This window comes from Oncorhynchus clarkii, chromosome 3 (genome assembly GCF_045791955.1).
Source record: "Oncorhynchus clarkii lewisi isolate Uvic-CL-2024 chromosome 3, UVic_Ocla_1.0, whole genome shotgun sequence".
Lineage (NCBI taxonomy): Eukaryota > Metazoa > Chordata > Actinopteri > Salmoniformes > Salmonidae > Oncorhynchus > Oncorhynchus clarkii.
The window spans coordinates 7,969,008-7,982,981 of record NC_092149.1 but is presented as its reverse complement, the minus strand read 5'-3'; the positions used below and the strand labels follow the sequence as shown (position 1 = coordinate 7,982,981).

The 13,974-nt window shown below is 42.3% G+C and overlaps 1 protein-coding gene across 1 annotated transcript; it reads left to right on the top strand.

The window, feature by feature from the left end:
* The first annotated feature begins 360 nt into the window (after nt 1-360).
* On the top strand, nt 361-13,263 carry LOC139405690 (sodium-dependent neutral amino acid transporter B(0)AT1-like). The gene is made up of 10 exons (XM_071148109.1): nt 361-565; nt 5,859-5,999; nt 6,156-6,293; nt 7,779-7,960; nt 8,146-8,275; nt 8,501-8,627; nt 11,659-11,787; nt 12,134-12,290; nt 12,648-12,852; nt 13,100-13,263. The coding sequence occupies exons 1-10, from the start codon at nt 361-363 to the stop codon at nt 13,261-13,263; spliced, it is 1,578 nt and encodes a 525-aa protein (XP_071004210.1).
* The last annotated feature ends 711 nt before the right edge of the window (nt 13,264-13,974 follow it).

The window sequence follows — 13,974 nt, the reverse complement described above, 5'->3', positions numbered from 1 at the left end:
TTAAACATCACTATTTGACCCTCGGGTGTCATACACATCATTATCAGAAAGAGTGGATATACAGTAGGATATGAGATACAGGATGACTCTGTGCATCCCTGACACCTCCCTCTCAGATAATATATCAATTATTGTTGAACGTGTTGTTTTGGTTGAGTCACACTTGACAAGATAACTTCTCGTGTCACTCTTCAGCTTGGTAAAGCAATCATCTACTAAAACAAGTTCAGCTGAAAGGCTGTTTTGCAAAGTTGGCAACCAGTTTTTCCACACCTCAGCTAGTGTTCCAGCTACCGGTTACCTAGAGACCAGCTCTCCCCTGTCACACTGCTGAACCTGGCCATCTACACCCGAGGAACCATGAGACTACAGCTGCCCAACCCAGGCCTGGAAGACAGGATCCTGTCCCATGAGGAGCTGGACAAGCTGGAGACGGAAGAGGCTGGGAGGGGAGACAGGCCCAAATGGGACAACAAGACTCAATACATGCTCACCTGCGTGGGGTTCTGTGTGGGGCTGGGGAACGTATGGAGATTCCCTTACTTGTGCCAGAGTCATGGGGGAGGTAGGTGTTGTTGTGCTGTGGTGGGGTTGGACGGGCTGTGGTGTGGTTGAATGAGGTTTGCTGGGGTGTGCTGTGGTGTGGTGTGGTTGGATGGTTTGTGGTGTGGTTGGATGGGCTGTGATGGGGTTGGATGGTTTGTGGTGTGATTGGATGGTTTGTGGTGTGGTTGAATGGGGTTAGATGTGGTGTAGTGTAGTGTGGTTAGTTGGGGTGTGGTCTGGTGTGGTTGGATGGGGTTGAATGGGGTTTGGTGTGGTGTGGTTGGATGGGGTGTAGTGTGGTTGGATGGGGTAGGATGGGGTGTGAAAACATGTTTTTAGAAATGTTTGCAAATGTGTTGAAATATACAATTTATGTAAGTATTCACACCCCTGAGTCAATACATGTTAGAATCACCTTTGGCTGCAATTACAGCTGTGAGTCTTTCTGGGTAAGTCTTTTAAAGCTTTGCTTGGGCTGTGGTGTGGTGTGGTTGGATGGGGTTGGATTGGATGGGGTGTGGTGTGGTTTGGTTTGGTTGGATGGTGTTGGAAGGGTTGGATGGGTTTTATGTGTTGAAGGGGTTGTGCTGTGGTGTGGTTGGATGGGATCACTTGTATAGGGAAAGCTCATGTTCTTCTCTGATTTGCTTGATGTACAATCTGTATTTGGTGTCCATGGGAAAATACTGATTTTGCTTTACTTTACAGTGTTCTTCTTATTGTAGGTGCAGTTTAACACATATTCTAATTACACATTGCACACATTGTTCCACTGTTATCAGGTACATAAAGTGTACTTACAATACAATAAAAACACAGAACTAATGAGAACAGTGAAAAACATGTCTGCTGTTTATGTCACTAGTTTATGTGTAGTCTAACCAAGGTGTTCTGTCTCTATGGAGGCTCCATGGTGATCTGTCTCTATGGAGGCTCCATGGTGTTCTGTCTCTATGGAGGCTCCATGGTGATCTGTCTCTATGGAGGCTCAGTGGTGATCTGTCTCTATGGAGTCTCAATGGTGATCTGTCTCTATGGAGGCTCCGTGGTGATCTGTCTCTATGGAGTCTCCATGGTGATCAATCTCTATGGAGGCTCCATGGTGATCTGTCTCTATGGAGTCTCCATGGTGATCTGTCTCTATGGAGGCTCCGTGGTGATCTGTCTCTATGGAGGCTTCGTGGTGATCTGTCTCTATGGAGGCTCCGTGGTGATCTGTCTCTATGGAGGCTCCATGGTGATCTGTCTCTATGGAGGCTCAGTGGTGATCTGTCTCTATGGAGGCTCCATGTTGATCTGTCTCTATGGAGGCCCCATGGTGATCTGTCTCTATGGAGGCTCCATGGTGATCTGTCTCTATGGAGGCTCCATGGTGATCTGTCTCCATGGAGACTCCATGGTGATCTGTCTCTATGGAGGCTCCATGGTGATCTGTCTCTATGGAGGTTCCATGGTGATCTGTCTCTATGGAGGCTCAGTGGTGATCTATCTCTATGGAGGCCCCATGGTGATCTGTCTCTATGGAGGCTCCATGGTGATCTGTCTCCATGGAGACTCCATGGTGATCTGTCTCTATGGAGGCTCCATGGTGATCTGTCTCTATGGAGGCTCCATGGTGATCTGTCTCTATGGAGGCTCCATGGTGATCTGTCTCCATGGAGGCTCCAGCACCACAAACACTGCATTTTATTAGCTGATGTAGTAATCTATTACTACTACTTATCCTGACAGGCCTTGTATAGGTGTTAAAGCTTGATTTACATCACACCTCTAGTCATAATGACTTGTCAATGACTGATGGAGAGGACATGCCTGGAGTCTATAGATAGATCCCAGGAAAAATATCTAACTGATTGTCAGTTAGTATAACAGAGTTATTGCACTTTGCCCATGTCGCCAAACACATGATGCTACAGTGCCTTCAGAAAGTGTTCATACCCCTTGACTTATTCCACATTTTGTTGTGTTACAGCCTGAATGCAACTTTTTTTTTGAATTCACTATTCACAATCTACACACAATACCCCATAATGACAAAGTGAAAAAACGTTTTTAGAACTGTTTGCAAATGTGTTTAAATATACAATTTACATAAGTATTCACACCCCTGAGTCAATACATGTTAGAATCACCTTTGGCAGCAATTACAGCTGTGAGTCTTTCTGGGTAAGTCTTTTAAAGCTTTGCACACCTGGATTGTACAATATTTGCACATTATTATTTTTAACATTCTTCAAACTCAAGTTGGTTGTTGATCATTGCTAGACAGCCATTTTCAAGTCTTGCCATAGATCTTCAAGCTGATTTAAGTAAAATCTGTAACTAGCCCACTCAGGAACATTGAATTTCGTCTTGGTAAGCAACTCCAGTGTATATTTGGCCTTGTGTTTAAGGTTATTGTCCTGCTGAAAGGTGAACGTCTCCCAGTGTCTGTTGGAAAGCAAACTGAACCATGTTTTCCTCCAGGATTTTGCCTGTGCTTAGTTCTTTTAGGTTTCGTTTTATCCTATAAATCTCTCCAGTTGATGACAAGCATACCCATACCATGATGCAGCCACCACCATGCTTGAAAAAAATGAAGAGTGGTGTTCAGGGATGTGTTGTGTTGGATTTGCCCCAAACATAACACTTTGTATTCAGGACATAAAGTTAATTCAATGTTTTTTGCATTATTACTTTAGTGCCTTATTTCATACAGGATGCATGTTTTGGAATATTTTTGTTCTATACAATATTTTAGTTCTTTTCACTCTGTAAATTAGTTTAGCATTGTGTAATGACTACAATGTTCTCCCATCACAGCCATTAAACTCTGTAACTGTTTTAATGACCCTCCTGTTGAGTTCGTTTCATGTTAATTAATTCTGTGTTCCCTGTCCAAAATGACCACCCCATTATAGATGATTATAAATCCATAATAATACATATATTATCACCTAATTTTGTGTTAGATCTTTTTATAAACTTAAGTTCTTGTGAACATTACAAGTTTTGAACTTCTATTTGCTTTTTGTGGTCTGTTGGCCTCATTGCCCTGGGCACATACAACTAGTTTTTGGGTAGAATAAGCATAATGTATGGATTATTTTGACTATAACAAATACTCAGATAAAACATATTGTGCTATTTATCACAGACTACTTTGTGTCAAAGTTTAACAAGGACTCTCTCCTCCTCACCAGTGTCATGATCAAAGATATGATATAGAGCCTCACATACAGTATATCATTTGGTCATTGTGCTGCCACAGAATGAAATGTGAGCAAGGCCTCAAAAAAGCTTTATATACCAGAGCTGCTAGAAAAGTTATATATATTATTAAAACAATGTTGCGATTGTTTGTGAGAATTCCAACAGGTGTGGTTCCCTCGGGGGAAAGATTCTATTGGGGAAAGGTTCCTGTGGGGGTTGCCATGGAAGCCAAGAAGGGGAGTGAGGTGTGTGTGTGTGTGCTCACGTGCATGTGGGGGTCTGGGAGAGGAAGTATGTCCATCTGATGAATGGGCATGTGCCTGAACTTAATTTTTTTATACACTAATTGTAGTCTCACCCATTCATGTCTAATGACCGGGAATATTTGACTGGGAACACCACAGGTGTACAAAAGTTCAATAAAACACCTAAAATGTTATGAAAATCATCAAAATGTATTTTTTGTGATCAGATGCCCTGTGTGGACAAAGTCATGGAACCTCATGACAATCACATTAAATGAACTACATTTTCAGAGAGAAACCTTGTAACTCTGTCAAATTCGGCCAGAACACAGCAGGAGGGTTGAAGTCCATTGCCCTCATGGTAAAATCCCTGAGCGGTTTCCTTCCTCTCCGGCAACTGAGTTAGGGAGGACACCTACATCTTTGTAGTGACTGGGTGTACTGATACACCATCCAAAGTGTAATAAATAACTTCACCATGCTCAAAGGGATATTCAATGTCTGCTTTTTTTGTATCTTTCTACCAATAGTTGCCATTCTTTGCAAGATATTGTAAAAAGTCGCTGGTCTGTGTAGTTGAATCTGTTTTTGAAATTCACTGCTCGACTGAGGAACCTTACATATATGTGGGGTACAGAGATGAGGTAGTCATTAAAAATCATGTTAAACACTATTATTGTAGAGTCCATACAACTTATTGTGACTTGTTAAGCACATTTTTACTGCTGAACTTATTTAGGCTTGCCATAACAAAGGGCTTGAATTCATTTGTAAGAATTTCACAAAACATAATTCCACTTTGACATTATGAGGTATTGTGTGTAGGCCAGGGACACAACATCTCAATTGAATCCCTCTTAAATTCAGGCTGTAACACAACAAAATGTGGAGAAAGTCAAGGGGTGTGAATACTTTCTGAAGACACTGTATATCCATCTACTGTATTGTTGACAAACACAGAGAAGACTATTTCTAATGGTTATACACTAATGAGGGATGTAACTACAACATGGGCTCTCTTGTGCCGACCCAGGGTAGATAGGGTGCTTTAGCCCAGTAAAATCCACCCAGTGTGATAATTGTAATGAAACACCTCCGCTCTTATCTTATCTAAATACAGAGAGAGAGCCTAAATGGACTTACGGTAACATCCCATCACGTTCTATGGAAAACTTTTGACTACAAGCGAATGACAGATAAGGACTGTTAAGGCAGATAAAGACTGTTATCTACTGAAGATTGCTGATGGACAGGAAAGCCTTGAGAAGTGTTTGTTGTGAACTGAGGGATAATCACCTGCACATTGAACCACCAACACCATCACTATCCTGTGCCACAGTAATGCCTTTACTTCAGCCATTCCTGCCTGCAACAGGTGCATTGACTTGTCTCCGTAAAAGGATATCAGTGTTATGTGATTCACAAGTGGTTTTATTGTTTCTCTCCATCTGTTTCTCTCTCTCCTTTTTTTGGCAGTATGTTTAGATAGACAGGTATGTGTATCGATGAGCCCTGTGTTTTTATCCAAACCCAAGTACAGGTGTTTCATATTTACATTTGAACCTTTATTTAACTAGGCAAGTCAGTTAAGAACAAATTCTTAGCCTATCGGGGAACAGTGGGTTAACTGCCTTGTTCAGGGGCAGAACGACAGATTCTTACCTTATCAGCTTGGGGATTCGATCCAGCAACCTTTCGGTTAATGGCCCAACTCTCGAACCACTAGGCTACCTGCCACCCCTATATATGATACAGAAGACTTGTAATATACACTCCATTACATCTGCAGGTGTCTGTATGTCATGAGATGTCAGTAAGAGTCATGGATATTTACCAATGATTTAAGAGCTTTGATTGTGGCCTCTTTGTTCTCAGGTGCATTCATGATTCCTTTCCTGATCCTACTGGTTCTAGAAGGTGTTCCCCTGCTCCATCTGGAGTTTGCTATTGGTCAACGTCTAAGGAAAGGCAGTTTAGGCGTGTGGTCAACAATTCATCCTTACTTAGCTGGAGTTGGTAAGCAACACTTTCCCTATCTATGGTCCAGGGCAAATACATAAGGTGCAGTTTGCTGCATGTAAGCAGCAGGTAAACGCCCCGGGACCAGAGCTACACGTGATGCTTCAATAAACCTTGAGTCATCATGGACTCACTGCTCTGTGTTCTTACCAGGCATAGCGTCCATGTTTGTTTCTTTGATGATCAGCCTGTACTACAACACCATCATGGCCTGGGTGATGTGGTACTTATTTAACTCCTTCCAAGAGACGCTGCCTTGGAGCCAATGTCCCCTCAATTACAATCTAACAGGTAAGAGTTCAGTACAGACACCGTCTCCATGCAAGATTGGTAAAAATTAGATATCAAATTAAATCAAATCTTATTATTCACATGTTCTGAATAGAACAGGTGTAGACATTACAGTGAAAGGCTTACTTACAGGCCCTAACCAACAGGTGTAGACATTACAATGAAAGGCTTACTTACAGGCCCTAACCAACAGGTGTAGACATTACAGTGAAAGGCTTACTTACAGGCCCTAACCAACAGGTGTAGACATTACAATGAAAGGCTTACTTACAGGCCCTAACCAACAGGTGTAGACATTACAATGAAAGGCTTACTTACAGGCCCTAACCAACAGGTGTAGACATTACAATGAAAGGCTTACTTACAGGCCCTAACCAACAGGTGTAGACATTACAATGAAAGGCTTACTTACAGGCCCTAACCAACAGGTGTAGACATTACAATGAAAGGCTTACTTACAGGCCCTAACCAACAGGTGTAGACATTACAGTGAAAGGCTTACTTACAGGCCCTAACCAACAGGTGTAGACATTACAGTGAAAGGCTTACTTACAGGCCCTAACCAACAGGTGTAGACATTACAGTGAAAGGCTTACTTACAGGCCCTAACCAACAGGTGTAGACATTACAATGAAAGGCTTACTTACAGGCCCTAACCAACAGGTGTAGACATTACAGTGAAAGGCTTACTTACAGGCCCTAACCAACAGGTGTAGACATTACAATGAAAGGCTTACTTACAGGCCCTAACCAACAGGTGTAGACATTACAGTGAAAGGCTTACTTACAGGCCCTAACCAACAGGTGTAGACATTACAGTGAAAGGCTTACTTACAGGCCCAAACCAACAATGCAGTTAAAAAAATAAATATGTATAAGAATAAGAGATAAAAGTGACAAGTAATTAAAGAACAGCAGTAAAATAACAATAGTGAGACTATATACAGGGGTACCGGTACAGAGTCAATGTGCGGGGGCACCGGTTAGTCGAGGTAGTATGTACATGTAGGTAGACTTATTAAAGTGTCTATGCATAGATGACAACAGAGAGTCGCAGATGTACTGTATAGTATTTGAGACATTATGGGGGTCAGGGGTCAATTCCATTTAAAATTCAGCAAATTCAGAAAGCCAACAGATATTTCATAGAGGAGAACTGAGAAAAATGTTAGTTTACTTTCTGAATTAATGAACTGAATTGAAATGGAATTGACCACAACCCTGATAAACATGCTTCACACTCAGGATGACAGCTATATTACAAGGAAGAAGTACATTTATTATGGAATCTGGAGATACTGTACATGTACTCTGGCTGAACATGGTCTGCATCCTAAATACCACCCTATTCCCTATAGTGCAATACTTTTGACCAAAGCTCTATTGGCCCGGGTCAAAAGTATTGCACTATGTTTGAATCATCAAGTCATGTATGTCTAATTATAATAATGTATTATTCGTAAATTCTTTACCTAAATGTCTCAGGCCTGGTGTCAGAGTGTGAGCAGAGCTCCCCAGTGGACTACTTCTGGTACAGAGAGACCCTGAACACCACCCCGGACATTGGTGCGAACGGGGGTCTGCAGTGGTGGATGGTGCTGTGTCTGGTCAGTGCCTGGGCCGTGCTCTATATCTGCATCATCCGAGGCATCGAGACCACTGGGAAGGTAGAGCAGCTTAATCTATCTGAGATGACGTTCACATTTATATCCAATTATAACCAATAACAATGGATGAACATTGGAAAATGGACAAATAAAATAGCATAATGGTAGTTTTATGTTATCATGTCTCAGTGATTGTGAATACAAATAAAGGTATAGTGAAATCCCTGTCTCCCCTCTCCTCATAGGCTGTGTATGTCACCTCAACGCTGCCCTACGTAGTGTTGAGCATTTTCCTGATCAGAGGTCTGACTTTGAAAGGCTCTTTGAGTGGAGTTGTGTTTCTCTTCACCCCGGACGTAAGTCAAGTGTTGTGGTCCAAATGGCAACCTATTCCCTATATAGTCTACTACTTTTGACTACAGCCATATGGGCCCTGTTTAAAAGCAGTGCACTTTACAGGGAATAGGTTGCCATTTGGGACACTGTTACACTTCACAAAAAACCTCACGCTAAAAGAAATGTAAACCCATCCCTGAACTGACATCAGATGAATAGGTCATATATAAATCAGGTAAATCTGAATCATGTAACAAAACGTTGTGTTGTTGTCCCAGTTGACAGAGCTGACCAACCCAACGACCTGGCTGGATGCAGGGGCCCAGGTGTTCTATTCCTTCTCCATAGCATTTGGTGGACTCATCTCTTTTTCCAGCTACAACTCTGTGCAGTAAGTCACAATCAACCATCTAAACTACTATTGTTTAATCAATGTATTATATATTTTAGGGAAAAAAGTGGTTTACTATGTTGTATTGGGACACTTTTGAATTGTGTTATAAAGCCCGACAACTGTGCTAAAACAGAGCGTTATGGTGTCCATATTAGGACATGCTCAGTCTCAGCACCTGGGTCTCGACCCCGCCCTGTGCAACTGGGTCCTGGACTTTCTGACGGGACGCCCCCAGGTGGTGAGGGTAGGAAACAACATCTCCATCCCGCTGATCCTCAACACTGAGGCCCCACAAGGGTGCGTTCTGAGCCCTCTCATGTACTCCCTGTTCACCCACGACTGCGTGGCCATGCACGCCTCCAACTCAATCATCAAGTTTGCAGACGACACTACAGTGGTAGGCTTGATTACCAACAACGACGAGACGACCTACAGGGAGAAGGTGAGGGCCCTCGGAGTGTGGTGTCAGGAAAATAACCTCACACTCAAAGTCAACAAAACAAAGGAGATGATCATCGATCAGCAGATCATCGACAGCAGAGGGGCACCCCCTATCCACATCGACGGGACAGTAGTGGAGAAGGTGGAAAGTTTTAAGTTCCTCGGCGTACACATCACGGACAAACTGAAATGTTCCACCCACACAGACAGCGTTTCTTCAGGAGGCTGAAGAAATTTGGCTTATCATCGAAAACACTCACAAACTTTTACAGATGCACAATCGAGAGCATCGGGTCGGACTGTATCACCGCCTGGTACGGTAACTGCTCCGCCCACAACCGTAAGGCTCTCCAGAGGGTAGTGAGGTCTGCACAACACATCACTGGGGGCATAACTGCCCTCCAGGACACCTACACCACCTGATGTCACAAGAAGGCCATAAAGATCATCAAGGACAACAACCACCCGAGCCACTGCCCATTCACCCCACTATCATCCAGAAGAAGAGTTCAGTACAGGTGCATCAAAGCAGGGACCGAGAGACTGAAAAACAGCTTCTATCTCAAGGTCATCAGACTGTTAAACAGCCACCACTAACATTGATTGGCTGCTGCTAACATGCTGACTCAAATCTCTAGCCACTTTAATAATGGAAAATTTATGTAATAAATGTATCACTAGCCACTTTAAACAATGCCACTTTATATAATGTTTACATACCCTACATTACTCATCTCATATGTATATACTGTACTCTATAGCGTCTACTGCATCTTGCCAATGCCGCACAGCCATCGCTCATCCATATATTTATATGTACTGTCGTGTCTTTGCTATGCCGGATGAAGTGATATCACATGCTATTTTATAAAATAATTTCTCTTTAACTAATTTTACCTGATTAAACTAATCGTGTAAAGGTAATTAACTAGAAAGTCGGGGCACCACGAAATAATGTTAAGAGAGCTGTTATCTTCTGAATAAACTCTTAAAGACCTGGTAATCTTTTACCTCAATAGCAGTCCATCATTAATCGTCACCTTATTCAGTCTCATCTGAACGTCGTAAATTCTTGGTTATCTTCACGAACCCTGGCTAACAAGTTGAATCAGCAATACAAAATGTGGATTAATTATTTATTTACTAAATACCTAAATAATCACACAGAATTACATATACACAGGATGGATCATACATTGATTACTAATTATGTCATGCAAGAAATTGTCCCTGGTGGACGGAACCGATATGACGGCTGGTTACACAAAGAAAGGGGGTTGGGTTTGAATGAAAGCGCGGGAAGACTGAGGAACAAAAGGTTTGGGTCACTATCGGACCTCGTGAAGCTATGCTATCGTAAATACAGAATCTTATGCATTCTAAATAACCACTCATTTGGAGAAGGAAAATGCAAGAAATATTTACTCTGAGCTGTGCTTCGATAGATTGGTCGTAGATGGAAGGCTGGGTTGCCCAGCAGGGATCTCTTGTCCTCTGAAGAATGTCTGGTGGTAAAGTGGATACGTTGTAGGACCGTCGTCGTGTGGTAGAACAAATACTTTGTCCGTCCTTTCCTAGCCCACGTTTACAACTGCTGCTGCTAACTCAACGGCTAGGAGGTAACACTTCTTTAATAAATAAGAGTTTAAAGTTCATACCAGGTTGCCATACTATACGCTCATGCTATATTCTAGCTGGTATAGTCAAAATTCATCCTTCTGGCGTGTCGATCGTCACCTCCACGTTGAAATTCACCCTTTTTAAGGTATGGACAGCAATCCTCACGTCACCGGGAACACAATGCTAATTTCGTTAGTTTATTGTCGTTCAACCTTTTGGAACCAGAGCTCACACTGAGGTTGGCTTAGTTCTGTAGTTGATATTAGCCCTTTTAACGTATGGACAGCAGTCCTCACATCCTTGGGAACAACAAAATTAAATTTTCGTAAAGGGCCTTATGTAGTGGTGGGAGAGAAGGTTGTAGGTTCATAGTTTGAAGGTTCATAGTTTACAACCAACGTCTGTTCACTTGGGCACTGAGTGAGCAGAATTGTTACTTTATAACAACCATTCTCTCATTTTCTCATGATAACTAGGATGTGTAGACTTTCCAAGATACAGTTTATGTCATCCTGTCATCAGTAACAATGTCTCAGATGACAACTGATCTGACATCATATTCTTTAAGTACCAATGCATATTTTCAGCTGGTTGGATTACCGAAATATGATTCTGTTCCCCACAATTTTGATGTTACCAGACTCTCTCTATGTTAACAAAGGGCTTTCCAACAGTCACATCTGTAGAGTAGAGAGAGGAAAGGGGAGAAGGTATTTATGGGGGTCATAAACCTCACCAACAGGGCAACGTCATGACAGTACACATTCGTATTCATTCCTTTACACTTGTGTACAGTATATAAGGTAGTTGTTGTGAAATTGTTAGATTACTTGTTAGCTATTACTGCACGGTCGGAACTAGAAGCACAAGCATTTCGCTACACTCGCATTAACATCTGCTAACCATGTGTATGTGACCAATACATTTGATTTGATTTGAGCAGGACGTTGTTGTTTTTGATCCCCAGTAACAACTGTGAACAGGATGCAGTGATCATCTCTGCCGTCAATGGCTTCACCTCCGTCTACGCTGCAACAGTCATCTACACCATCATTGGCTTCAGAGCCACGGAGAGATTTGACAACTGTCTTGGCGGGTAGGAATCTACCCGTCTCTGTAGATGACATGTTCCTACTACAGTACTCACTGCATCTGATATGATATGAGTACAGTTGCCAAAATTCGTCACCTTTCCCAAAATTCCCAGGTTTTTCAAAAATCCCAGTTGGAAGAGTCGTGGAATCAGGATGGGATAAGCAGGACATCTGGGAATCCTCCAACCACGATTTCTGTAAAATCTGGGAATTTTGCAACCCTACATGTACCTAACAGTGCCCCCTACCTCCGATATGACAGTATGATAGCCGATGTGATATAGTTAGATGTAATGTTACCACGAAAGAGGCCATGACGTCAACTCATTTTCCACAATGATTCTGTAGAAATATCCTGACCCTGCTGAATACATTTGATCTCCCAGAGGGCAACGTCACTGAAAGCAACTATGATCAGGTTCTCCAGAGTCTCAATGGAACATATCCAGAGGTCATTCAGGGGCTCAACTTGAAGACCTGTGACTTGAACACTTTCCTCAGCGAGGTATGACTTTTAGGGCTGGTTTCCCAGACACAGATTAAACGTAGTCCCGGACTAAAAAGCATGCTCAATGAGATTCTCCATTGAAAGTGATTTTTAGTCCAGCAGTAGGCCTAATCTGTGAATGGGAAACCAGAGTTTTAAAGCTAAGCTAAGGTCTCTTACATACATGCTCCACAAGCTTTTCATTTCATCGTATAAATACTGACAATATAAGAATATTATTTTAGCTTGACTATATGGCAATGGCAATCCCAAAGGGAACTATACACTGAATATCCCAGTCCTATACAGTGTAGTAACACAATGTTATTTATAACAGGCTCTAATTCCACTCCTTCTCTATGTGTCCTGATGCAGGGGGTTGAAGGAACTGGTCTGGCCTTTATCGTGTTCACAGAGGCCATCACTAAGATGCCTGTATCTCCTGTTTGGTCAGTCTTGTTCTTCATCATGCTCTTCTGTCTCGGCCTGTCCTCCATGTTTGGCAATATCGAAGGAGTTCTGGTACCACTTCAGGACCTGGGGGTTTTCCCCAAGAGTTGGCCCAAGGAGTCCACCACAGGTGAGACAAGAGCTGGGAAAGACTGGGACCGGACATCAGCTCAGACAACACACCAGCCCATTAATTTCCTTCGAACCAAAATCCCACACTGGTCTAAAGATGGACCAGCCTATCTTTCATTTGCCCGAACTGCCCCATGGCCAGTCTGTTTCTGGACAAGAGCAATCCAGACCTATTTTCTCCAATGTTGAGAGATTGAAACCTCTTTATTAAATATCTTTAACTCATGTTCTTTATTCTGTTACAGGGATAACATGTGTCCTCTGCTGCATTGTTGGACTGATATTTGTCCAAGGCTCAGGGAACTACTGGCTGTCCCTCTTTGACAGCTTTGCTGGTTCCATTCCTCTGCTGATCATTGCATTCTGTGAGATGGTCGGGGTTGTGTACCTCTATGGTATTGATAGGTGAGTAATAAATTAATTATGGGAGATGGTCGGGGTTGTGTACCTCTATGGTATTGATAGGTGAGTAATAAATTAATTATGTGAGATGGGCGGGGTTGTGTACCTCTATGGTATTGATATGTGAGTAATAAATTCATTCTGTGAGATGGGCGGGGTTGTGTACCTCTATGGTATTGATATGTGAGTAATAAATTCATTCTGTGAGATGGGCGGGGTTGTGTACCTCTATGGTATTGATAGGTGAGTAATAAATTCATTCTGTGAGATGGGCGGGGTTGTGTACCTCTATGGTATTGATATGTGAGTAATAAATTCATTCTGTGAGATGGGCGGGGTTGTGTACCTCTATGGTATTGATAGGTGAGTAATAAATTAATTCTGTGAGATGGTCGGGGTTGTGTACCTCTATGGTATTGATAGGTGAGTAATAAATTAATTATGTGAGATGGTCGGGGTTGTGTACCTCTATGGTATTGATAGGTGAGTAATAAATTAATTATGTGAGATGGGCGGGGTTGTGTACCTCTATGGTATTGATATGTGAGTAATAAATTCATTCTGTGAGATGGGCGGGGTTGTGTACCTCTATGGTATTGATATGTGAGTAATAAATTCATTCTGTGAGATGGGCGGGGTTGTGTACCTCTATGGTATTGATAGGTGAGTAATAAATTCATTCTGTGAGATGGGCGGGGTTGTGTACCTCTATGGTATT

Bases quoted from the DNA above. Each gene is read 5' to 3' on its own strand.
- LOC139405690 (XM_071148109.1), top strand. From the start codon at position 361: ATGAGACTACAGCTGCCCAACCCAGGCCTGGAAGACAGGATCCTGTCC. The intron at 566-5,858 runs GTAGGTGTTGTT...CTTTGTTCTCAG, and splicing joins GTGCCAGAGTCATGGGGGAG to GTGCATTCATGATTCCTTTC. The intron at 8,276-8,500 runs CCAAATGGCAAC...AACAAAACGTTG, and splicing joins CGTAAGTCAAGTGTTGTGGT to TGTTGTTGTCCCAGTTGACA.